Source organism: Oncorhynchus keta, chromosome 2, assembly GCF_023373465.1.
Source record: "Oncorhynchus keta strain PuntledgeMale-10-30-2019 chromosome 2, Oket_V2, whole genome shotgun sequence".
Classification (NCBI taxonomy): domain Eukaryota; kingdom Metazoa; phylum Chordata; class Actinopteri; order Salmoniformes; family Salmonidae; genus Oncorhynchus; species Oncorhynchus keta.
In genome coordinates this window covers 38,120,579-38,148,307 of record NC_068422.1, presented here as the reverse complement: position 1 = coordinate 38,148,307, position 27,729 = coordinate 38,120,579, and the positions used below count along the sequence as shown (strand labels likewise).

Genomic DNA, 27,729 nt, shown 5'->3' with positions numbered 1-27,729 from the left:
AATGTAAGAAATAACAGAAAGAAGTTGGCTAGGATCTAGAAACAGAGAGACCATGTCTGTCTTTATTTTGGCAGTTACCTATATAACCAACATTCAATATGAGAAGTGCCATTAGTTTTCCTAACAATGTGATAGGCAATCACTCAGGCCCATGGTCACATGCTCAAGAAAGACTTGTGGCCCTAAACATGAACACCAAAGCCAGAGAGAAATCAACTGAGATTAATTTAACCCCTCCTTACCTCCATAGAGAGCTCTCTGTGACACTGCCAAGGCTGAAGTCAAAGTACTTAGTCAGCATTAGAATCACCTACAAAAGAGAACACAGTTCCCATCTCAGCACGCATCTTTAGAAAATACGAGTGATATACAACCCTTTGATAATGTAACACTTCCATGCATCATATCATCTGACATTTTGTTGGGACTTGAAGTAATGAGTTGCATATTATGCAGTATTTCACAATTGTGGTAAATAAGCCTAAAGTTCAAAATAAAGGATTTTTTAAATTTTTACTTTTGACTACCTCATTTTCAAACTTGCACCTGTTGCTATTTTATCATTGGAAGTGGTTTGAGCAGGATGGCCTTAGGAGGAGTGCATCATCAATTTTACAACAGCAGCCTTAATATGGATACTCAGCTTAATATGGATGCTTGTCAAACCTCCACACACATAAACTAATCCCAAACCAATTTATGAGGCCTTGTCAAGGCTTCATTCTGCATGAGAATGTTGCATCTTCTGTGATTATTAAAGGTTAACCCTCACTCTTTTGTTTGGGTTACATCCCTGTGTACCTTATATACATGTTTGTTTTGGGCTTCGTCCCTGTTCCTTTTTCATGACATGTTGTATTTTTGGGTGGAGTAATAAAACCCCCTATTACTTATTCCTGCGCCTGTCTCCGATCATTATACCTTGTGACAGGTTGTGGGGTTTTTTTAGGGCTCAACGGGTTTCTTCCATTACAAGCATTCCAGGTACAGCAAGGCTCTCCTCGTAAATATCATGGACATCTTTTTTGAGGAGATTGTAAAGAACACCATTGTTATATGGCGGTTATACAAGCTCATACTTAATAGGTATGTAGACAAATAAATTACGAGGTGTCATGTAAATTATTCTACATGTTAATGAATGGCTCTATGGACAGCTCTATTTTCTGTTTTAATTTGAAAGGAGAAACTTCTTTCCTACTCAGCGTTTGTTGGAACCTAAATTGAAGTCTTTGTATCACTACATTAATATTACATACAGTCAATGTTTACAGATAGATTTTTCCCATTCCCTCAGCTCTAAATGCTTGAAGACAATGTGGAAAAATTACCATTTAAGTACACAACTCTCTCAATGGTTTACTGAATAATAAACCAGTGTGGAGGTCTTCTACACCTTGGAGACAACACCTATCTCCTGGGACCATTGGTCTTTCCAGTTGTACCCATTTATGTTGATTAAAATTTGGCCATATTGTGGTTGGCCAAAGTGTGGTGAGGAATAATCTGAGTATTTTGACACAGCAGTAATCTAGAAACCCACACATTGGGAAATACAGTGCCTTGCAAATGTATTCATCCCCCTTGGCGTATGTCCTGTTCTGTTGCATTACAACCTGTAACTTAAATATATTTTTATTTGGACTCCATGTAATGGACATACAAAGAAAAGTATTCTGTATTCACTCCATTTGCAATGAAGCCCCTAAATAAGATCTGCTGCAACCAATAACCTTCAGTCACATAGTTAGTTAAATCAAGTCCACCTACACTTGAAGTTGGAAGTTTACATACACCTTAGACAAATACATTTAAGCTCAGTTTTTCACAATTCCTGAAATGTAATCCTAGCAAAAATTACCTGTCTTAGGCCAGTTAGAATCACCACTTTATTTTAAGAATGTGTTATGTCAGAATAATAGAGAATTATTTCAGATGTAATTTATTTCATCACATTCCCAGTGTCAGAAGTTCACATACACTCAATTAGTATTTGCTAGCATTGCCTTTAAATTGTTTAACTTGAGTCAAACGTTTCAGGTAGCCTTCCACAAACTTCCCACAATAAGTTGGGTGAATTCTGGCCAGTTCCTCTTGACAGAGCTCGTGTAACTGAGTCATGTTTGTAGGCCTCTATGCTCGCACACACTTTTTCAGTTCTGCCCCAAATTGTCTATAGGATTGAGGTCAGGGCTTGTCATGGCCTCTCCAATACCTTGATTTTGTTGTCCTTTAGCCATTTGCCACAACTTTGAAAGTATGCTTGGGGTCATTGTCCATTTGGAAGACCCAGTTGTGACAGCTTTAACTTTTGTCTTGAGATGTTGCTTCAACATATCCACATAATTTCCCTCCTCATGATGCCATCTGTTGGTGAAATGCACCAGTCCCTCCTGCAGCAAAGCACCACCACAACATTATGCTGCCACCCCAAGCTTCACAGTTGGTATGGTGTTCTTTGGCTTGCAAGCCTCCCCCTTTTTCCTCCAAATGAGGATAGTCATTATGGCCAAACAGTTCTATTTTTGTTTCATTAGACCAGAGGACATTTCTCCAAAAAGTACAATCTTTTTCCCCATGTGCAGTTGCAAACCATAGTCTGGCTTTCTTATGGCGGATTTGGAGCAGTGGCTTCTTCCTTGCTGAGCGGCCTTTCGGGCTATGTCGATATAGGACTCTTTTAACTGTGGATATAGATACTTTTGTACCCGTTTCCTCCAGCATCTTCACAAGGTCATTTGCTGTTGTTCTGGGATTGATTTTCACTTTTTGCACTGAAGTACATTCATCTCTAGGAGACCGAACGAGTCTCCTTCCGCAGTGGTATGATGGTTGCATGGTCCCATGGTGTTTATGCTTGTGTACTGTTGTTTGTACAGATGAACGTGGTACCTTCAGGCGTTTGGAAATTGCTCCCAAGGATGAACCAGACTTGTGGAGGTCTACAATTATTTTTCTGAGGTCTTGGCTGATTTATTTAGATTTTCCCATGATGTCAAGCAAAGAGGCACTGAGTTTGAAGGTAGGCCTTGCAATATATCCACAAGTACACCTCAAATTGACTAAAATTATGTCAATTAGCCTATCAGAAGCTTCTAAAGCCAAGACATCACTTTAGGGAATTTTCCAAGCTGTTTAAAGGCACAGTGAACTTAGTGTATGTAAACTTCTGACCCACTGGAATTGTGATACAGTGAAATAATCTGTCAGTAAACAATTGTTGGAAATATTACTTGTGTCATGCACAAAGTAGATGTCCTAAACAACTTGCCAAAACTATAATTTGTTAACAAGACATTTGTGGAGTGGTTGAAAAATGAGTTTTAATGACTCCAAACTCAGTGTATTTTCTATCTTCCGACTTCAACTGTATGTGCAATCTAAGGGTAACAACATCTGCCTTGTGATCTAAGTGTATATTTACACCTGTTCTGAAAGGCCCCAGAGTCCGCAACACCACTAAGCAATGGGCACTACCAAGCAAGCGGCACCATGAAGGCGAAGGAGCTCTCCAAACAGGTCAGGGACAAAGTTGTGGAGAAGCACAGATCAGGGTTGGTTTATAAAAAAATATCTGAAACTTTAAACATCCCCCAGAGCGCCATTAAATCCATTATTAAAAAATGGGAAGAATATGGCACCACAACAAACCTGCCAATAGAGGGCCGCCCACCAAAACTTACAGACCAGGCAAGGAGGGCATTAATCAGAGAGGCAACAAAGAGACCAAAGATAACACTGAAGGAGCTGCAAAGCTCCAGAGTGGAGATGGGAGTATATGTCCATTGGACCATTTTAAACCGTACACTCCACAGAGCCTGGCTTTACGGAGGAGTGGCCAGAAAAAAGCCATTGCTTAACTTCTCTAGGATAGGGGGCAGTATTTGGAATTTTGGATAAAAAGCATGCCCAAATTCAACTGCCTGCTCCTCATCCCCAGAAGATAAGATTTGCAGATTATTAGTAGATTTGGATAGAAAACACTCTGAGGTTTCTAAAACGGTTTGAATCATGTCTGTGACTAAAACAGTACTTATGTAACAGGCGAAACCCCAAGGACAAACCATTCAGATTTCTTTTTTTTTAGGTCACTCTCTTTTCAATTGATTTTCATTGAGAATCCAGATTTCTATGGGACTTGCTTGCGGTTCCTACCACTTCCACTGGATGTCACCAGTCTTTAGAAATTGGTTGAGGTTATTCCTTTGTGTAATGAAGAAGTACAGCCATCTTGATCGAGGGTCACTTCATGTGTACTGTTTGATAGAGGCGCATGACCAGAAAGCTAGCGTCAGATTGTTGTCTTCCTGTATTGAATACAGATCATCCCGTCTTCAATTTTATCGATTATTTAACTTTAAAAAATTACTAAGGTTGTATTCCAAAAGTAGTTTGAAATGTTTTGGCAAAGTTTACAGGTAACTTCTGAGATATTTTGTAGTCAAGTTGGAACCGGTGTTTTCTGGATCAAACGCGCCAAATAAATGGACATTTTGGATATATATGGACAGAATTAATCGAACAAAAGGACCATTTGTGATGTTTATGGGACATATTGGAGTGCCAACAGAAGAAGCTCGTCAAAGGTAAGGCATGATTTATATATTTTTATTTCTGTGTTTTGTGTCACGCCTGCAGGGTTGAATGTTGTTTCTTTTGTTTACTATGGTGCTATCCTCAGATAATAGCATTGTTTGCTTTCGCCGAAAAGCCTTTTTGTAATCTTACATGTTGGCTGGATTCACAACACGTGTAGCTTTAATTTGGTATCTTATATGTGTGATTTCATGAAAGTTTGATTTCTATAGCAATTTACTTGAATTCGGCGCTCTGCATTTTCTCTGGCTTTTGGATGCTAGCGTCCCACATATACCAGAGAGGTTAAAGAAAAAAATAAGCATGTTTGGTGTTCGCCAAAAGGCATGTGGGAGACTCCCCAAACATATGGAAGAAGGTACTCTGGTCAGATGAGACTAAAATTGATATTTTTGGCCATCAAGGAAAACACTATGTCTGGCGCAAACCCAACACCTCTCATCACCCCGAGAACACCATCCCCACAGTGAAGCATGGTGGTGGCGCTAAATACAGGGAAATTCTTGAGGGAAACCTGTTTCAGTCTTCCAGAGATTAGAGACTGGGATGGAGGTTCACCTTCCAGCAGGACAATGACCCTAAGCATACTGCTAAAGCAACACTCGAGTGATTTAAGGGGAAACATTTCAATCTATTGGAATGGCCTAATCAAAGCCCAGACCTCAATCCAATTGAGAATATGTGGTATGACTTAAAGGTTGCTGTACACCAGCGGAACGCATCCACCTTGAAGGAGCTGGAGCAGTTTTGCCTTGAAGAATGGGCAAATATCCCAGTGGCTAGATGTGCCAAGCTTTTGAGACCCCAAGATACTTGCAGCTGTAATTTCTGCAAAAGGTGGCTCTACAAAGTATTGACTTTGTGGGGGATAGTTATGCACGCTCAAGTTTTCATTTTTTTTGTCTTTGTCTAATTTGTTTCAAAATAAAAATGATTTTGCTTCTGCAAAGTGGTAGGTATGTTGTGTAAATCAAATGATACAAACCTCCCAAAAATATATTTTAATTCCAGGTTGAAAGGCAACAAACTAGGAAAAATGCCCAGGGGGGTGAATACTTTCGCAAGCCATTGTAGAGATGAATGGTCTACCAATTACATGACCTTTATAGCTTCCAAAAGTCCCAATCTGCTGGACATTGTCATACACAATAAAATGAACCAGAGCAGTTTGGAAAGTAGAGCCAATTACTTCCTGTCTTCTGGATGGCCATTACCTTATCTATTTACTTGGAGAAGGTCCAGTGGAAGACTCAAATCATTTGCATCATCAAGTGCCAGCTGGAAAAGTGTTAGGCGAGTGTTGAAAGTGCAAGGTGAAGCTCTCTTAATGTTGTAAATATTTCATGTGCCAGGCATCAATATACAGTGATACTTAAATGTGTAGATTTGTCTGTGTTAAACAGGGGGTAGGGGCTGGGTACTTACTTGCTATCTAACTGTAGCTATAAAGATCCTGTGTGAATCTCAACCCTGTGTGAATACATTGGTATGAATCCTATCATTCTTGAGGCATGAAAGAGGTGTTATAGTGATTTTAAAGGGCTTAGTTTGAGAAGATTACTGTATTAAGAGGGATGGAGGAATGTGGGATAGAGGGTGGAGGGGGGCACCCTATTAGTGAAGGATGAGGAGCCTCTGAAAGAGACATTTAAAGGCTAGACAGACTACAAATTAAGATTCATTCCCAGACTCAGCGACTCCCTGATCCGGCCTTATCAGCTTCAGGGATTAAGTTACCTCATCAATAAAACTGTCAACATATTTACCCGCTGCAATTAAATAGATAGATGATTCCATCAAATCAATTGTTACCAAGTTACTGCTCTGAATATCAATAATATATGGTGGTTTTCTATCTTTACCCTATAAATGGAAAAGCACTAACACATTACCATTTTTGTTTTGTAAGAGTTTCTCAATCTATTTCCACTAATACAACACTAATGACGCTGATGAAAAATAACAAGCCAGCTCCCTAACGGTAACCCTTATTGTACAGATGTGAATTGTTAAACATTTTAAGTTCTTATTAGCAATGGAATAGAGACACCCCATTCTTAGAAACTTTAAGTACAATAAGGCAAATTAATATGAGATTCAAATTAGAATTTGCAGTCTAACACAATGAGTCTAAGAATTGTGACATATTCACTGCGAGCGGAGCCAGTGTTTACTTTCAAAGATATGTTTCTGTTGATTCATAATGATATTATCATCAAAAGTTATGCATTTCGAAAGTAGAGGCTTTCATATTATCTTCTTATCATCCATCTATCTATATGTTACATTCAGACTAATTACCGCTCTTTTACTGGATGGATGTCCTTTTAAAAGAATACACACTGAATAAAATGCATAAACTATCATCCTTTACACAACCTTTACCTTTCTGTTTCAGGCTTTATCTGTTGGTACAAACACAAGCTCAGAGCTCTCAACCATACAACCTCAACCTGTATTATTGGCTTTCTTTTGTCTACCACATCAATTTGTATCTCTTTATTCACACAGACAGTGTTTTTTGAAGTCAGAGCTATTTGGTCTCATATGAATAACATGTCAACTGGATCATGAATTATTAAGTGACTTCACGGGAGATTATTGCAAAGATAAATGAGTAATGTCCTCACACAACTCTCCTCACCGTCAAGATTCCGAAGCATCCCACACCATAAGAGCTTAAGGTAGGATTGCTTGACAACAACAGAATACTCCAGATCACTGAAATGTATGCCTCCTCCAGCCATGTTAGTATCTTCTGACTTTCACTACTAACAACTGAGAGTTTTATCTTGAACAAAAGGATGTCTGAATATCTGTAAATATAGTGGGTGCAATTGAAGTGATATGTGGTAGTGGTAGTAGTTCCGCAACAATCAAATGTATATAGGGAACATATCAGAGTGATAGCAGTTCTTAAAATCTTTTAATGGGTGAATATTTAACCATGCCTATTTGTAATCACATACAGTTTGGAAGCCTTTGTTTAGGCCTCTAGAAATGCAAGTGATATAAAACACCTATTATTCATCAATAAACAAATTCCTACAGCAAGCCTGCTTGCTGTAATCACTTGTAATTACAGTACAATACTGTAGAGTTGTTTTTCTTACAGTTCAATAGTACATTTTACTGTATTGTACTGTGTTTCATTGCTCTGACATCAAGATACCGTGAATATCTCAGTATTGTATTGACACTATACAGAGATAGTCAGAGATACAGTGCATTTGGAAAGTATTCAGAGTCTTTGAAATTTTCCACATTTTGTTACATTATAGCCTTATTCTAAAATTGATTCAAATGTTTTTTTTTCTCTTCAATCTACACACAATACCCCATGATGACAAAGAAAAAACTGTTTTCTAGATTTTATTTTGCAAATATATTAAAAATAAAAAACTTCAATGACATTTACATAAGTATTCAGACCATTTACTCAGTACTTCGTTGGAACATGACACTACAAGCTTGGCACATGTATTTGGGGAGTTTCTCAAGCTCTGTCAGGTTGAATGGGTAGCGTTGCTGCACAGCTATTTGCAGGACCCTCCAGAGTTATTCGATCAGGTTAAAATCCAGGTACTGGCTGGGTCACTCAAGGACATTAACTTCTTCCATTTAAGAATGATGGCCACTGTGTTCTTGGGGAACTTCAATGCTGCAGACATTTTTTGGTACCCTTCCCCAGATCTGTGCCTCGACACAAATCCTGTCTCTGAACTCTACGGATAATTCCTTTGACTTCATGGCTTGGTTTTTGCTCTGACATGCAATGTCAACTGTGGGACCTTATATAAACAGTTGTGTGACTTTCCAAATCATGTCGAATCAATTGAATTTACCACAAGTGGTCTCCAATCAAGTTATAGAAACATCTCAAGGATGATCAATGGAAACAGGAAACACCTGAACTCAATTTTGAGTCGCATAGCAAACGGTCTGAATACTTATGTAAATAAGGTATTTATTTTAATTTATTTCTAAATTGGCAAAACTGTCTAAAAACCTGTTTTCGCTTTGTCATTATGGGGTATTTTGTGTAGATTGATGAAGAAAACATTTAATTTAAATATTTTACAATAAGGCTGTAATGTAACAAAATTTGGAACAAGTCAAGAGGTCTGAATACTTTCCGAAGGCACTGTATATCATAAGATCTTGTTGTAATTGCTATTATTTTGAAGACCAATGTCTCCTTACCTACAACATTTTCAGTAACACTTAAATAAACCTTTTACTTGCTTTGACTGTGATGTTTTTTTATCAACCTTTTTTGAACCTTGTTTGAATGTAAACTGCTAAGGATAAGAGTGCCCGCTAAATGGCCAAAATGTAAATATAAAAATCGCAAAGAACACTGGGTAATATTTCGCTGCGTGGGTAATTCCAGTAATATACTGGAAATTTGATTACAGTAAAAAAAAATTGGTACTGTAAATTTGATTACCGTAAAATAAATCACTGTACTGTAATTCTACAGGAAATGTTTTACAGTGCATTATGACTCTCTAGATCTCTGTCATTAACATATTTATTCAGCACAAAATAGCCTTAAGTTCAAAAATAAAACATCCATCCTAAACCATCCTAAAGCATTTATTACATGTAACAAAATGTTGCACAACCAAAATCCACAAAAGCCTATATCTTGGCATGTCATCACATTTGCAACCCCTAATTGAATATCCATTTTGATCTATGTTTCCCTGAACCTCTGTGAACCATATAATTTTAACTGGTTAACCAGAGAATGTACAGTAGCTATCCAACATGCAGAAAGGACTCTGGCTAGGGATATCCTGATGCTATCATACTATTAGGAAAATATGAAATGTAAGATGCATTACAGACACCCTGTGGCAGACATTTCTCTGTTTTCAATTGTTGAACTGAGAAATCATCAGAAGCCCCTTCTTCTTTGCATGTATGCTTTTTCTCTAACGACTGTCTCCAGCCAGACAATGGCAGCTTGCTGAGCCTCGAAGCTTCATCGTGCATGAGGGGGGTCTGATCAATGCTGGCAAGATAAGTAAATCGAGTGGGTTTGTTTCCTACCCACCCAAAAGTAGCACCTGCTGAGCTGAGGATGCTTTCAAAAAACACTTTCAACTCATTGATTTGCCTTCTGAAATGTGGGTGCTCAGAGATAAAGGTGCAGGGTTGTGTGTTCTGTTGACAAACTCAAAGCTAATGTACCTTACCTGCAATGAGATTTGTCTAACTCTGATACAATGGATGATAAATGAATGCACATATTGTAAGAACTGGAACCAAAGCAAGTGTTAAAAAGGCAGTGGTCCCGTGGTGGGAACATATATCAGTGGAAATTTCAAGTACGCCACCTATAGTTTTTGATAAAACTCAAACTTTCATTAAAATGCACATACAATATACTGAATTAAAGCTACACTCGTTGTGAATCTAGTTACCGAGTCAGATTTGTAAAATGCTTTTTGGCGAAAACATGAGAAGCTATTATCTGATAGCATGTATCCCCCAAATACTGCACCGTCACCTAACGACAGATTTTGCGATAGCCGGGGGCTACTCAGAACGCAGAAATAAAATATAAAACATTCATTACCTTTGACGAGCTTCTTTCTTGGCACTCCTAGATGTCCCTTAAACATCATTTTGGGTCTTTTTTTGATTAAATCGGTCCATATATAGCCAAGATATCGATCTATGAAGACTGTGTGATAAACGGAAAAAAATAGCGTTTCATAACGTAACGTCATTTTTTAAAATTAAAAAAGTCGACGATAAACTTTTACAAAACACTTCGAAATACTTTTGTAATGCAACTTTAGGTATTAGTACACGTTAATAAGAGTGTAAATTCTAAGGAGGCGATGTAAATTCTATAGGTGTCCGTCGGAACATAATGTCTGAAGAAATCTCAACCAAAACATCCGGTCGGTGACCGGAGGGAATCGGTTCCCTTGTGTCGGTTTGACCAAGAATCAAAGCCGAATCAAATGACAAGACTCTAGACATCGTGTGGAAGCTGTAGGCACTGCAACCTCGGCCTCATTTAATCCGGTTCACTTTGAACAATTCCTGGAAGTAGCGCATGGATATTTATTTCCATTTTCAGTGATCACATTTTCCTGCACTTTTCGATGAAACGCACGTTCTGTTATAGTCACAGCCGTGATTTAACCAGTTTTAGAAACGTCTGAGTGTTTTCTATCCACACATACTAATCATATGCATATACTATATTCCTGGCATGAATAGCAGGGAGCTGAAATGTTGCGCAATTTTTAACAAAAAGCTGCGAAAAGCTGCTTAAATTCTCGACTTCCCTAACAGGTTAAAACCTGTTGTGACTAGGGGGCAATATTTTCATTTTTGGAAAAATAACGTACCCAAAGTAAACAGGATATTTTGTCAGGACAATTATGACTAATTATGTATACATTTCAATCAGGACTGACTAATCAGAATACTATTATGTTACTGTATATGTATTACTTTTCTTTTTAATCTTAGTACTGAATATAATGTGTGCAAATATAATCAAGAAATACAACAATGACTGTCTGTACCATGGTAGAAATGAATGAACTCATAGCCAGACTGGCTAGAAAGCTTATCTACACCAGCTGTCCTAGCTCAAGTTATATATCATCTTAATAGGGAAAGACGATGTGAGAACCATACAGCCTTTGTATTAGAGCGGAGATGGCACGGGTGGGTACTGAAACTAATGACGTCATTTTAAGTTTATAAATCAAATCAAATCAAATTGTATTTGTCACATACACATGGTTAGCAGATGTTAATGCGAGTGTAGCGAAATGCTTGTGCTTCTAGTTCCGACAATGCAGTAATAACCAACAAGTAATCGAACTAACAATTCCAAAACTATTGTCTTATACATAGTGTAAGGGGATAAAGAATATGCACATAAGGATATATGAATGAGTGATGGTACAGAGCAGCATAGGCAAGATACAGTAGATGGTGTCGAGTATAGTATATACATATGAGATGGGTTTGTAAACAAAGTGGCATAGTTAAAGTGGCTAGTGATACATGTATTACATAAGGATGCAGTCGATTATATAGAGTACAGTATATACGTATGCATATGAGATGAATAATGTAGGGTAAGTAACATTATATGAGGTAGCATTGTTTGAAGTGGCTAGTGATATATTTACATCATTTCCCATCAATTCCCATTATTAAAGTGGCTGGAGTTGAGTCAGTGTCAGTGTTTTGGCAGCAGCCACTCAATGTTAGTGGTGGCTGTTTAACAGTCTGATGGCCTTGAGATAGAAGCTGTTTTTCAGTCTCTCGGTCCCAGCTTTGATGCACCTGTACTGACCTCGCCTTCTGGATGATAGCGGGGTGAACAGGCAGTGGCTCAGGTGGTTGTTGTCCTTGATGATCTTTATGGCCTTCCTGTAACATCGGGTGGTGTAGGCGTCCTGGAGGGCAGGTAGTTTGCCCCCGGTGATGCGTTGTGCAGACCTCACTACCCTCTGGAGAGCCTTACGGTTGAGGGCGGAGCAGTTGCCGTACCAGGCGGTGATACAGCCCGCCAGGATGCTCTCGATTGTGCATCTGTAGAAGTTTGTGAGTGCTTTTGGTGACAAGCCAAATTTCTTCAGCCTCCTGAGGTTGAAGAGGCGCTGCTGCGCCTTCTTCACGACGCTGTCAGTGTGAGTGGACCAATTCAGTTTGTCTGTGATGTGTATGCCGAGGAACTTAAAACTTGCTACCCTCTCCACTACTGTTCCATCGATGTGGATAGGGGGTGTTCCCTCTGCTGTTTCCTGAAGTCCACAATCATCTCCTTAGTTTTGTTGACGTTGAGTGTGAGGTTATTTTCCTGACACCACACTCCGAGGGCCCTCACCTCCTCCCTGTAGGCCGTCTCGTCGTTGTTGGTAATCAAGCCTACCACTGTTGTGTCGTCCGCAAACTTGATGATTGAGTTGGAGCGTGCGTGGCCATGCAGTCGTGGGTGAACAGGGAGTACAGGAGAGGGCTCAGAACGCACCCTTGTGGGGCCCCGTGTTGAGGATCAGCGAGGAGGAGATGTTGTTGCCTACCCTCACCACCTGGGGCGGCCCGTCAGGAAGTCCAGTACCCAGTTGCACAGGGCGGGGTCGAGACCCAGGGTCTCGAGCTTGATGACGAGTTTGGAGGGTACTATGGTGTTGAATGCCGAGCTGTAGTCGATGAACAGCATTCTCACATAGGTATTCCTCTTGTCCAGGTGGGTTAGGGCAGTGTGCAGTGTGGTTGAGATTGCATCGTCTGTGGACCTATTTGGGCGGTAAGCAAATTGGAGTGGGTCTAGGGTGTCAGGTAGGGTGGAGGTGATATGGTCCTTGACTAGTCTCTCAAAGCACTTCATGATGACGGAAGTGAGTGCTACGGGGCGGTAGTCGTTTAGCTCAGTTACCTTAGCTTTCTTGGGAACAGGAACAATGGTGGCCCTCTTGAAGCATGTGGGAACAGCAGACTGGTATAGGGATTGATTGAATATGTCCGTAAACACACCGGCCAGCTGGTCTGCGCATGCTCTGAGGGCGCGGCTGGGGATGCCGTCTGGGCCTGCAGCCTTGCGAGGGTTAACACGTTTAAATGTCTTACTCACCTCGGCTGCAGTGAAGGAGAGACCGCACGTTTCCGTTGCAGGCCGTGTCAGTGGCACTGTATTGTCCTCGAGCGAGCAAAAAGTTATTTAGTCTGCCTGGGAGCAAGACATCCTGGTCGGTGACGGGCTGGATTCTTCCTGTAGTCCGTGATTGACTGTAGACCCTGCCACATGCCTCTTGTGTCTGAGCCGTTGAATTGAGATTCTACTTTGTCTCTGTACTGACGCTTAGCTTGTTTGATAGCCTTGCGGAGGGAATAGCTGCAGTGTTTGTATTCGGTCATGTTACCAGACACCTTGCCCTGATTAAAAGCAGTGGTTCGCGCTTTCAGTTTCACGCGAATGCTGCCATCAATCCACGGTTTCTGGTTAGGGAATGTTTTAATCGTTGCTATGGGAACGACCTCTTCAACGCACGTTCTAATGAACTCGCACACCGAATCAGCGTATTCGTCAATATTGTTAACTGACGCAATACGAAACATATCCCAGTCCACGTGATGGAAGCAGTCTTGGAGTGTGGAGTCAGCTTGGTCGGACCAGCGTTGGACAGACCTCAGCGTGGGAGCCTCTTGTTTTAGTTTCTGTCTGTAGGCAGGGATCAACAAAATGGAGTCGTGGTCAGCTTTTCCAAAAGGGGGGCGGGGCAAGGCCTTATATGCATCGCGGAAGTTAGAGTTACAATGATCCAAGGTTTTTCCACCCCTGGTTGCGCAATCGATATGCTGATAAAATTTAGGGAGTCTTGTTTTCAGATTAGTCTTGTTAAAATCCCCAGCAACAATGAATGCAGCCTCCGGATAAATGGTTTCCAGTTTGCAAAGAGTTAAATAAAGTTCGTTCAGAGCTATCGATGTGTCTGCTTGGGGGGGGATATATACGGCTGTGATTATAATCGAAGATAATTCTCTTGGTAGGTAATGCGGTCTACATTTGATTGTGAGGAATTCTAAATCAGGTGAACAGAAGGATTTGAGTTCCTGTATGTTTCTTACATCACACCATGTCTCGTTAGCCATAAGGCATACGCCCCCGCCCCTCTTCTTACCAGAAAGATGTCTGTTTCTGTCCGCGCGATGCGTGGAGAATCCCGTTGGCTGCACCGCATCGGATAGCGTCTCTCCAGTGAGCCATGTTTCCGTGAAGCAAAGAAAGTTACAGTCTCTGATGTCCCTCTGGAATGCTACCCTTGCTCGGATTTCATCAACCTTGTTGTCAAGAGACTGGACATTGGCAAGAAGAATGCTAGGGAGTGGTGCACGGTGTGCCCGTCTCCGGAGTCTGACCAGGAGACCGCCTCGTTTCCCTCTTTTTCTGAGTAGTTTTTTGGGGTCGCAGCATGGGATCCATTCCGCTGTCCTGTTTGAAAGACAGAACACAGGATCCGCATCGCGAAAAACATATTCTTGGTCGTACTGATGGTGAGTTGACGCTGATCTTATATTCAGTAGTTCTTCTCGACTGTATGTAATGAAACCTAAGATGACCTGGAGTACTAATGTAAGAAATAACACATAAAAAAAAAAAAAACTGCATAGTTTCCTAGGAACGCGAAGTGAGGCGGCCATCTCTGTCGGCGCCGGAAGTAAGTCCTGTGGAAAAATGTGTCAAGCTGCTGTTTGACTTTAAGACTGGGCTCTGTCCATTTCTATAAAATAAGGGTCATACAAATCCTTATGAATTGACAGAGTGTTTAATTTTAATTGGGTGATAAAACATAGAGGAATTTAATTCCGACAGCAACAAGATGCTAGAATATGCGTATAATTCACAGTTTAGGATAGAAAACACTCTAAAGTTTCCACAACTGTAAAAATATTGTCTGTGAGTATAACAGAACTGATATTGCAGGCGAAAGCCTGAGAAAAGTCCAATCCGGAAGTGCCTCATGTTTTGAAAGCTCTGCGTTCCAATGCGTCCCTATTGAGCAGTGAATGGGCTATCAACCAGATTACTTTTTCTACGTATTCCACAAGGTGTCTACAGCATTGTGACATAGTTTTAAGCATTTATGTTGAAGAATACCCGAAGCAGCTACATTGTGTAAGTGGTCACCTGATGGCTCTCAGAGTGATTCTCGCGTAAAATACAGAGGTAGCCATTTTTCCAATTGGTCCTACCGAAAAACCAATTGTCCCGGTGGATATATTATCGAATAGATATTTGAAAAACACTTTGAGGATTGATTATAAACAACGTTTGCCATGTTTCTGTCGAGATTATGGAGCTAATTTGGAATATTTTTCGCAATTGATCGCAATTGATCGCAATTTCCGGTCAATTTCTCAGCCAAACGTGAAGAACAAACGCAGTTATTTCGCCTATAAAAATAATTTTGGGGGAAAAAAGGAACATTGGCTATCTAACTGGAGTGAAAACATCCAAAGCTCATCAAAGGTAAACAATTTAATTTGATTGCTTTGCTGCTAGCTGGACATAATGCTATGCTAGGCTATCGATAAACTTACACAAATGCTTGTCTTGCTTTGGCTGTAAAGCATACTTTGAAAATCTGAGATGACAGGGTGATTAACAAAAGGCTAAGCTGTGTCTCAATATATTTCACTTGTGATTTTCATGAATAGGAATATTTTCTAGTAATATTTATGTCCGTTGCGTTATGCTAATTAGTGTCAGTCGATGATTACGCTCCCGGATCCGGGATGGGGTTTCACTAGTTAATCTACTTCTGTAATTTGCTTTGGGGTTGGGGCATACGTCATGACCCTTGTACAATGTCCTTGGTCTAAAATCATGCTTGCCCTTGCAGCACACTCAGTGGGGGGCTGAGGTCCAACAGAAGTATCCAAACTTTGAGTCACAGTTAAGGCTGTGGTGGTCATGACATTTTGTCAGCCAGTTATAAACATGCAAAAGACTGCCGGTCTCATGGTAATTCACCCTAGATTAAAATAAACACGTTTAGATTCTCCAGACCTCCACTCATACAAGCTGCTGATGCACGCTTTTGGAACATCTACATTTTAAAAAGTAGAATGCATCAATTTAATATACACCATCACAATCAATCCATGATTTATTTTAGGTTGGTCTAAAGAAACATTATGATATGAAGAAAATGTATTTCAGAAGAACAGAATATAATGTCTTAGAAATCAAAACGTACTGTATATGGGCTGTATGATGCCACTATAGGCTATTGATTATTTGAAAAAGATATCAAAAAAGATTTTGCTCTGTTCCTTGCATAGGCTGTTCTCTCAACATCATATGATCATATTTTCACTCATCATACTATTCTCAATTTAATCATGTGTTTAATAATAACTTTTCTTAAATTTAGAATGGCCCATTGTCAAATGGGCAGGAGGGGGGGTAGGGAGAAATACATGTCATCTGTATGCACTGGATAGCGAAAGGATGCTACTTCCCTGCTGTTTCGTTTTTCACTCATGCAGGGTAGGCTACTCCGGTTATTTCACTCCACACATCAACCACTGTTTGAGGAGCATGCAGCCTCTAGCTGCTTGACAGGTAATATTCTACCCAAACTCTGTATGCCATGGGCTCTACATCCAATTTGGGAAACCAAGTGAAATCTTTTCGGGAACATCGAGAGCAACAAAACATATTTCACTAAACTCTGCACACTCAAGAAAGGAATGAGGGAGAGAGGGGAGGAGATGGAAACGCATGGTGGGGAGATATTCTGTAGCTAAAGGAAATATGTTTGCCTAATAATTATGAAAATAGAAAAAATTCCCTATTACTAGGTTATTAAAAATCAAATACAAATTCACTGTAAACCTCCCTGCACAATCAATAAACAATCAATGAACCAACAAGCATCGCCTAGGCCTATACGTTCTCTCCCAGACTCGTGGATAGAAAGTTTGGAGCAGTTGCATAAAGTAGGTAAACAGTCCATCCAGTATGCATAACAATACAGTCCACACTCAAAGGCGATTACTTAAAGACATCTTAAATCAGTTTTTCTTTATGTTTCCTGCTGCACATAATATGCAGTAGGCTATATATTGTACAATGGCGCAAACTTTATTTTAATTCAGTTATTTTTTTGGGGGGGTCATATATAAGCCTATGCATATGCTCTAAGATGCATATGGGGTTTTTAATGAATCATCACCTTAGAAAGTGCAGTCCATTTTGTTGTGTTAGTCTTTGAAACAACATCCACAATGCCCATGTTTTTCACTCAGTTTCAATCACTGATTGATCAATCACAGCGAGGTGAGTTTTAAAAGCACCTATTTTTTTGATGTAATTTCTGATTGAATTTGCATTGATGTTGGAGTGGTTAGAGGGACAATAGAGCCATGAGTACCAGGCCACTATGTCATGGTTGTAAAGGTAAATTACCAACTCTGGTGCTGCTGCTGTAAAGATGTGAATGGTAGATTGATGCTGCAAGAGTTAAGGCAAGAATGAGTGCTGATGCAAGTTGAAGGAGCTAACCATAAAAGAGTAATAATGGTTATGATTTATTATAGCTAATGTTAAGTATGAGGGTCTGATTTATGTAATGCAAAGGCAAAATCAAAATCATTGTGCTGATGTTGCTCTCGCTGCTGTCAATATAATGAACAGTTATGAAAATACAGTGCCTTTGGAAAGTATTCAGATCCCTTGACTTTTTCCACATTTTGTTAACTGACAGCATTATTCTAAAATTGATTAAATAAACAAACATCTCATTCTGTTTCCACCTTCCGGAGACACCTGAAACCCCACCTCTTTAAGGAATACCTAGGATAGGATAAGTAATCCTTCTCACCCCCCCCACCTAAAAGATTTAGATGCACTATTGTAAAGTGGCTGTTCCACTGGATGTCATAAGGTGAATGCACCAATTTGTAAGTCGCTCTGGATAAGAGCGTCTGCTAAATGACTTAAATGTAATGTTAAATGTTTCCATTGATCATCCTTGAGATGTTTCTACAACTTGATCCGAGTCCACCTGTGGTAAATTCAATTGACTGGACATGATTTGGAAAGGTACACACCTGTCTATACAAGGTCCCACAGTTGACAGCCCATGTCAGAGCAAAAACCAAGCCATGAGGTCGAAGGAATTGTCTAGGCACAGATCTGGGGAAGGGTACCAAAACATTTCTGCAGCATTGAAGGTCCCCAAGAACACAGTGGGCTCCATCATTCGTAAATGGAAAGAAGTTTGGAACCTCCATGACTCTTCCTAGAGATGGCCGCTCGACCAAACTGAGCAATCGGGGGAGTTGGGCCTTGGTCAGGTAGGTGACCAAGAACATGATAGTCACTCTGACAGAGCTCCAGAGTTCCTCTGTGGAGATTGGAGAACCTTCTAGAAGGACAACCATCTCTGCAGCACTCCATCAACCAGGCCTTTATGGTAGAGTGGCCAGATGGAAGCCACTCCTCAGTAAAAGACAGCCTGCTTGGAGTTTGCCAAAAGGCACCTAAAGACTCTCAGACCATGAGAAACAAGTTTGAAACAACTCATTGGCCTGAATACCAAGCGTCACGTCTGGAGGATACCTGGCTCCATCCCTACGGTGAAGCATGGTGGTGGCAGCATCATGATGTGGGGATGTTTTTCAGCCACAGGGACTGTGATTGGTGTGACGACAAATTAAGTAGTCAGAATGGATCAATTATAAGGGCACAAGTTGAGACCCAGATGCAGACACTGAAGGCAGATGGTTTGAGTCTTTGATATCTGCTATTGAATCTGACAATTAATCTTAATGGTTGTATCATCTCAAATAAAACTGTGAAGGACCTCGGCGTTACTCTGGACCCTGATCTCTCTTTTGAAGAACATATCAAGACCATTTCAAGGACAGCTTTTTTCCATCTACGTAACATTGCAAAAATCAGAAACTTTCTGTCCAAAAATGATGCAGAAAAATTAATCCATGCTTTTGTCCCTTCTAGGTTAGACTACTGCAATGCTCTACTTTCCGGCTACCCGGATAAAGCACTAAATGAACTTCAGTTAGTGCTAAATACGGCTGCTACAATCATGACTAGAACCAAAATATTTGATCATATTACTCCAGTGCTAGCCTCCCTACACTGGCTTCCTGTCAAAGCAAGGGCTGATTTCAAGGTTTTACTGCTAACCTACAAAGCATTACATGGGCTTGCTCCTACCTATCTCTCTGATTTGGTCCTGCCGTACATACCTACATGTACGCTACGGTCACAAGACGCAGGCCTCCTAATTGTCCCGAGAATTTCTAAACAAACAGCTGGAGGCAGGGCTTTCTCCTATAGAGCTCCATTTTTATGGAACGGTCTGCCTACCCATGTCAGAGACGCAAACTCGGTCTCAACCTTTAAGTCTTTACTGAAGACTCACCTCTTCAGTGGGTCATATGATTGAGTGTAGTCTGGCCCAGGAGTGGGAAGGTGAACGGAAAGGCTCTGGAGCAATGAACCGCCCTTGCTGTCTCTGCCTGGCCGGTTCCCCTTTTTCCACTGGGATTCTCTGCCTCTAACCCTATTACAGCGGCTGAGTCACTGGCTTACTGGGGCTCTCTCATACCGTCCCTGGGAGGGGTGCGTCACCTGAGTGGGTTGAGTCACTGATGTGTTCATCCTGTCTGGGTTGGCGTCCCCCCTTGTGGGCTATACTCAGCCTTGTCTCAGGATGGTAAGTTGGTGGTTGAAGATATCCCTCTAGTGGTGTGGGGGCTGTGCTTTAGCAAAGTGGGTGGGGTTATATCCTTCCTGTTTGGCCCTGTCCAGGGGTGTCCTCAGATGGGGCCACCCCTCCTGTCTCAGCCTCCAGTATTTATGCTGCAGTAGTTTATGTGTCGGGGGGCTAGGGTCAGTTTGTTATATCTGGAGTACTTCTCCTGTCCTATTCGGTGTCCTGTGTGAATTTAAGTGTGCTCTCTCTAATTCTCTCTTTCTCTCTTTCTTTCTCTCTCTCGGAGGACCTGAGCCCTAGGACCATGCCTTAGGACTACCTGACATGATGACTCCTTGCTGTCCCCAGTCCACCTGGCCATGCTGCTGCTCCAGTTTCAACTGTTCTGCCTTATTATTATTGGACCATGCTGGTCATTTATGAACATTTGAACATCTTGGCCATGTTCTGTTATAATCTCCACCCGGCACAGCCAGAAGAGGACTGGCCACCCCACATTGCCTGGTTCCTCTCTAGGTTTCTTCCTAGGTTTTGGCCTTTCTAGGGAGTTTTTCCTAGCCACCGTGCTTCTACACCTGCATTGCTTGCTGTTTGGGGTTTTTGACTTGGAACATACAAGACAAACTGGCACAGACAGACAGAAAACTCAGGGTTAAATACCCAGGGGATAATGGGGAAGATGGGTGACACCTGGAGGGGGTGGAGGCAAGCACAGGTGAAACCAATCAGGGTGTGACATCACTATTTCATTAAATATCTCGATTTGTAGCGAACTTCAAAATAATTCACCACGGGGACTTGATTATAATAAACTAATTTAAATAATGTGTTTGGCCATTCTGACAATCGTTATTTACACTCACGTGAGCCTAGAACAACAGATTCCAACAGGCGGATGATCTCTGGGAACTAATACACCAAAGAATCCGTTCCCAGCGGAGTGCCCAGATCCCTCATTGAGAAGAACAAAAATCTACGTTAGCCCTGCCGAACCGATCCCATATCTGGGTTAACACCGAAGGGTGCAGTCTCCACTCTGTAGAGATAGGTTCTCCCCTGGAAATATCTGCCAAGATACTTTAACCTGAGTGACAGGAATTGCACACAGCTCCATATGAGCAGATAACGGGCCAGGTTTAAGGGAGGGATTGGCCGGGGGGGGCTTTACTTAACTCATCACGCTCCAGTGACTCCCTGTGTTGGGCCGGGCCCCTGCAAGCTGACCTTGGTCATTAGTGTTTCCTCTGACACATTGGCGCGGCTGGCTTCCGGGTTAAGGCGGGACCACACAAATAGCCAGCTTCGAGTTCTTAGGAAACTATGCCGTTTTTAGTTTTTTATGTATTATTTCCCACATCGTTACCTCTGGAAATCTTAAGTCTTATTACATACGCCGGGAAGAACTATTGGATATAAGAGCAACGTCAACTTACCAACATTACGATCAGGAATATGACTTTCCCGAAGCGGATCCTCTGTTTGGACCACCACCCAGGATAATGGAGCTAATTCCAGTAGGCAATCAAAAACAATGATGCCGCAGAAGGGGCAGACAAAGCTGCCACCTGGCCAGGCTCCGTAGACTTACACATTGCACACCACTCCTGAGTATACTACTAGCCAATGTTCAGTCGCTTGACATCAAGGTAGATTACATTTGAGCAAGGGTTGACTTCCAGAGAGACATCAGAGATTGTAACATTCTCTGTTTCTCAGAAAGATGGCTCTCTCGGAATATGTTTTCGGAAACGGTTCAGCCACCGTGCTTCTCCATGCATCACGCCGACAGAGATAAACACTTCTCTGGGAAAAGGAAGGGCGTGGGTTTATGCGTTATGATTAACAGCTCATGGTGTAATCATAACAACATACAGGAACTCAAGTCCTTCTGCTCACCGGATCTAGAATTCATTACAATCAAGTGCCAGCCATTTTAACTACCTGGAGAATTCTCGTCAGTTACAGTCACAGCTGTGAACATTCCCCCTCAAGCAGACACCAAGACGGCCATCAAGGAACTTCACTCGAAACCATATGCAAACTGGAAACCATACATCCTGAGGTTGAATTGATTGAAGCTGGGGATTTTAACAAAGCAAATTTGAGAACAAGTCTACCTAAATTCCTACAGCATATTGATTGCGCTACACCCACGTGCAACACACTCGACCACTGCTAGTCTAACTTCCATGGCACATACAAAGCCCTCACCCGCTATCGCATCGGCAAATCCGGCCATGACGCCATCCTGCTCCTTCCGACTTACAGGCAAAAACTCAAACAGGATGTACTAGTGACGAGAAACAGTCAACGCTGGTCCGACCAATCAGAAGCCACGCTTCAAGATTGTTTGATCACGTGGACAGCCTCAGAGAACAACATCGACCTATACGCTGACTCGTGAGTGCGTTTATAAAGAGGTGCATTGTAGACGTTGTACCCACTGTGACTATTAAAACCTACTCTAACCAGAAACCGTGGCTGGACGGTGGCATTCGCGCAAAACTGAAAGCGCGATCCACCGCGTTTAACCATGGAAAGAGGCCTGGGAAAATGTCTGAATATTTTTTTTAAACTTTTTTGTACTAGGCAAGACAGTTAAGAAACAAATTCTTATTTTCAATGACGGCCTAGGAACAGTTGGTTAACTGCCTGTTCAGGGGAAGAATGACAGATTTGTACCTTGTCAGCTTGGGGATTTGAACTTGCAACCTTTTGGTTACTAGTCCAATGCTCTAACCACTAGGCTACCCTATAAACAGAGTAGCTTTTCCATCCGCAAGGTAATCAAACAAGCAAAATGGTGTTCATTGACTATAGCTCAGCATTCAACACCATAGTACCCACCAAGCTCATCATAAAGCTGGAGGCCCTGGGTATCAACCCTGCCCTGTGCAATTGGGTCCTGGGCTTTCTGACGGGCCGCCCCCAGGTTTTGAAAGTAGGAAACATCTCCACTTCGCTGATCCTCAACACTGGGGCCCCACAAGGGTGCATGCTCAGCCCCCTCCCGTACTCCCTATTCACCCACGACTGTGTGGCCATGCACGCCTCCGACTCAATTATCAAGTTTGCAGACGACACAACAGTAGTGGGCTTGATTACCAACAGCGACGAGACAGCCTACAGGGAGGAGGTGACGGCACTCGGAGTGTGCTGTCAGGAAAACAACCTCTCACTCAACGTCAACAAAACAAAAGAGATGATTGTGGACTTCAGGAAAATGCAGACGGAGAACCCCCTATCCACATTGAAGGGACAGCACTGGAGAAGGTGGAAAGTTTTAAGTTCCTCGGCGTACACATCACAGACAAACTGAAACGGTCCACTCACACAGACAGTGTGGTGAAGAAGTCGCAATAGTGCCTCTTCAACCTCAGGAGGCTGAAGAAATTTGGCTTGTCACCCAAAACCCGGACAAACTTTTAAGGATGCACAATCGAGAGCATCCTGTCGGGCTGTATCACCGCCTGGTACAGCAAATGCACTGCCCTCAACCGCAAGGCTCTCCAGAGGGTGGTGCGGTCTGCACAATGCATCACCGGGGGCAAACTACCTGCCCTACATGACACCTACAGCACCCGATGTCACAGGAAGGCCAAAAAGATCATCAAGGACATCAACCACCCAAGCCACTGCCTGTTCACACCGTTACCATCCAGAAGGCGAAGTCAGTACAGGTGCCAAGAGACAGCTTCTAGAGAAACAGCTTCTAGAGACTGAAAAACAGCTTCTATCTCATGTTTCTCACTACTAAACAGCAATCCCTAACTCAGAGAGGCTGCTACCTACATTTAGACCCAATCACTGGCCACTTTCAAACTTCTTTGGGACTGGGGGGCAGTATTGAGTAGCTTGGATGAATAAGGTGCCGAGAGTAAACTGCCTGCTACTCAGGCCCAGAAGTTTCTAAAACTGTTTGAATGATGTCTGTGAGTATAACAGAACTCATATGGCAGGCAAATACCTGAGAAAAAATACAACCAATATGCCTATCCAATATACAGTGTCTATGAGTTTATATTACACTTCATTAGGCTTCCACTAGATGTCAACAGTCTTTAGAACCTTGTTTCAGGCGTCTACTGTGAAGGGGGAGCAGATATGAGCTGTTTGAGTCAGGGGTCTGGCAGAATGCCATGAGCTCAGTCAGGCGCTAAATTGTTCCTGTTCCTTTTCATGCAAATTAATTACTTAAAAATCATACAATGTGATTTTCTGGATTTTTGTACCTACCTTTGTGTACCTATGATAAAAATTACAGACCTCTACATGCTTTGTAAGTAGGAAAACCTGCAAAATCTGCAGTGTATCAAAAACGTGTTCTCCCCACTGTATGTTTTTCTGTGAATTGGTGCTGACCTAACATAATCGCAAGGTATGCAGTCGTTGTAAATCAGACACTGTGGCTTGATTAACGAGAAGTTTATCTTTAAAATAGTTTATAATACTTGTATCTTTGAGAAATTTTAATTATGAGATTTCTGTTGTTTTGAATTTGGCGCCCTGCAATTTCACTGGCTGTTGTTGAGGTGGGACGCTAGCATACCCCAGAGAAGTTAATAAATGGATCACTAATCACTTTATACAATGCACTCTAAATAATGCCACTTTAATATTGTTTACATATCTTACATTACTCATATCACATGTATATACTGTATTTTATACCATCTATTGCACCTTGCCTATGCCGCTCGGCCATCGCTCATCCATATACTTACATGTACATATTCTCATGCACCCCTTTAGATTTGTGTGTATTAGGTAGTTGTTGGGGAATTGTTAGACTACTTGTGAGATGTTACTGATATTTGATTTGACAAGGAGGAGGATGCAGAGCGAACTGCAGACTGTACCCCCTTGTCACCATCATCATCACCCATGGTGAATGACCATACATTATCTCCTGAATGGACAGTGCACCACCTTGAGGACTGTGCAAAAGAACATTGGTGGGCATGCTTGTTTTCATATCCACCACTCTTGACAACTGTGTGTCTGAATGTGAGGAAGGAATTATGTTTATTATGCTCAAACCTGGACAATACCACACTTTCAATACCCCTGAACACAGAGGAACCTTGGTACCTCCATTCTGATACCCGGCCCACACCGGGTTTGGGGACTTCAGCAACAGTAACTTACCCCCATTGATCAAGCCATTTAGGAGCACTGTTGCCACAGTACATTAATAGGGAGCAGGGCCTTCTGCTAGGGTTGCAAGGTCTGCTCCTTCTGCCACGACCCAGCATGGCATCTGTGCCAAGATATCTGCCACTGCCCAGAAGCACCAAGATGGTCAAAAACTGACCTTGAATAGCTACTAGCTATTTAGTCATTGTTAGCCACTGCTAGCGGCCTTTACCCTCTGCACAGACACCAGCTGTTTTTTAGCCTGGATAATACCTACCAGCCTCGGACTGTTTTTCTCCAATACAACGCCGGATTCCTGCCGTAAACCCTGGACCATTACTTCTGATTATCACAGCTAGCTAACTACCACCTAGTGATCCAGCCCCAAAGATAGCCCTGAACCAGGCTGATCTCCCGGCTATCAAACAAAATTACTACAACTACAATACCTCTTTCACCATCTGGCCCGGTCCCTTTGTCGACACGACGACCTGCCAGACCACCACGACTGGTCCGCAGACGTAATTCCATCCGACGTCGGAGCAGACGCTTCTACTAGCCCCGGCCTGTTAACTTTAAACGGCGTGTCTCCCGCTTGCTAGAGTAGCAACGACTACCCCACGGCTTCCCTGTTCCAGCTATTGCTGTTCACTAGACCTTACGATCACTTGACTACATAGCTGATGCCTGCTGGACTGTTCATTTATCACGGTACTCCACTTTGTTTACTTTTGTTTATCTGTCAGCCCTAGCCCCGAACTCAGGCCCCGAACTCAGGCCCTGTGGGTAGTTAAACGACCCTCTCTGCCCATTCATCGCCATTTTACCTGTTGTTGTTGTCTTAGCTGATTAGCTGTTGTCAGCTAGCTCTCCCAATCAACACCTGTGATTGCTTTATGCCTCGCGTTATGTTTCTCTCAAATGTCAATATGCCTTGTATACTGTTGTTTAAGATAGTTATCATTGTTTTAGTTTACTGCGGAGCCCCTAGTCCCACTCTATATGCCTCAGATACCTCTTTAGTCCCACCTTCCACATATGTGGTGACCTCAACCAGTATAACCAGCATGTCCAGAGATGCGACCCCTCTTATCATCACTCAGTGCCTGGGCTTACCTCCACTGTACCCGCACCCCACCATACCCCTGTCTGCACATTATTCCCTGAATCTTTTCTACCACGCCCAGATATCTGTTCCTTTTATTCTCTGTACCCAACGCACCAGACGACCAGTTTTGCTAGCCTTTAGCCTTACCCTCATCCTACTCCACCTCTGTTCCCCGGGTGATGTGGAGGTTAACCCAGGCCCTGCGTGTCCCCAGACACTCTCATTTGTTGACTTCTCTAAAACATGGTTTCACGCATGTTAACATCAGAAGCATCCTCGCTAAGTTTGTTTTCTTCACTGCTTTAGCACACTCCGCCAACCCTGATGTCCTTGCCATGTCTAAATCCTAAATTAGGAAGGCCACCAAAAATTCTGAGATTTCTGAGATACCCAACTACAACATTTTCCGTCAAGATGGAACTGCCAAACGGGGAGGAGTTGCAATCTACTGCAGAGATAGCTTGCAAAGTTATGTCATACTTTCCAGGTCTATGCCCAAACAGTTCGTGCTTCTAATAAAAAAAATGAATCTCTCCAGAAATAAGTCTCTCACTGTTGCCGCCTGTTATAGACCCCCCTCAGCTCCCAGCTGTGCCCTGGACACCATATGTGAATTGATTGCCCCCCCCATCTATCTTCAGAGTTTGTTCTGTTAGGTGACCTAAACTGGGATATGCTTAACTCCCCAGCAGTCCTACAATTTAAGATAGATTCCCTCAATCGCACACAAATGATCAAGGAAACCACCAGGTACAACCCTAAATCCGTAAACATGGGCACCCTCATAGATATTATCCTGACCAACTTGCCCTCTAAATACACCTCTGCTGTTTTCAATCAGGATCTCAGCGATCACTGCCTCATTGCTTGCATCCGCTATGAGTCCGGGGTCAAACGGCCACCCATCATCACTGTCAAACGCTCACTAAAACACTTCTGTGAGCAGGCCTTTCTAATCGACCTGGCCCTGGTATCCTGGATGGATATTGACCTCATCCCGTCAGTCGAGGATGCCTGGTCATTCTTTAAAAGTAATTTCCTCACCATCTTAAATAAGCCTTCCCCTTTCAAAGAAATGTAGAACTAAGAACAGATATAGCCCTTGGTTCACTTCAGACCTGACTGCCCTTGACCAGCACAAAAACATCCTGTGGCGGACTGCAATAGCATCGAATAGTCCCCGCGATATGCAACTGTTCAAGGAATTCAGGAACCAATACACGCAGTCAGCCAGGAAAGCAAAGGCTAGATTTTTCAAACAGGAATTTGCATCCTGTAGCTCTAACTCCCAAAAGTTTTGGGACACTGTAAAGTCCATGGAGAACAAGAGCACCTCCTCCCAGCTGCCCACTGCACTGAGACTTAGTAACACAGTCACCACCGATAAATCCATGATAATCGAAAATTTCAATAAGCATTTCTCTACGGCTAGCCATGCTTTCCACCTGGCTACCTCAACCCCGGCCAACAGCTCCGCACCCCCCGCAGCTACTCGCCCGAGCCTCACCAGCTTCTCCTTCACCCAAATCCAGATAGCAGATGTTCTGAAAGAGCTGCAAAACCTGGACCCGTACAAATCAGCTGGGCTAGACAATCTGGACTCTCTCTTTCTAAAACTATCCGCCACCATTGTTGCAACCCCTATTACCAGTC

The 27,729-nt window shown here is 42.3% G+C and overlaps 1 protein-coding gene across 1 annotated transcript in view; it reads right to left on the bottom strand.

Annotated features, from left to right (window-relative positions):
- LOC118400139 (VPS10 domain-containing receptor SorCS1-like) overlaps positions 1–27,729 on the bottom strand; it is a 96,742-nt gene that overhangs the window by 66,733 nt on the left and 2,280 nt on the right. The window contains exon 2 of the mRNA XM_035796671.1: positions 243–310. Coding sequence (XP_035652564.1) covers positions 243–310 — 68 coding nt within the window. The remainder of the gene's footprint in view (positions 1–242; positions 311–27,729) is intronic.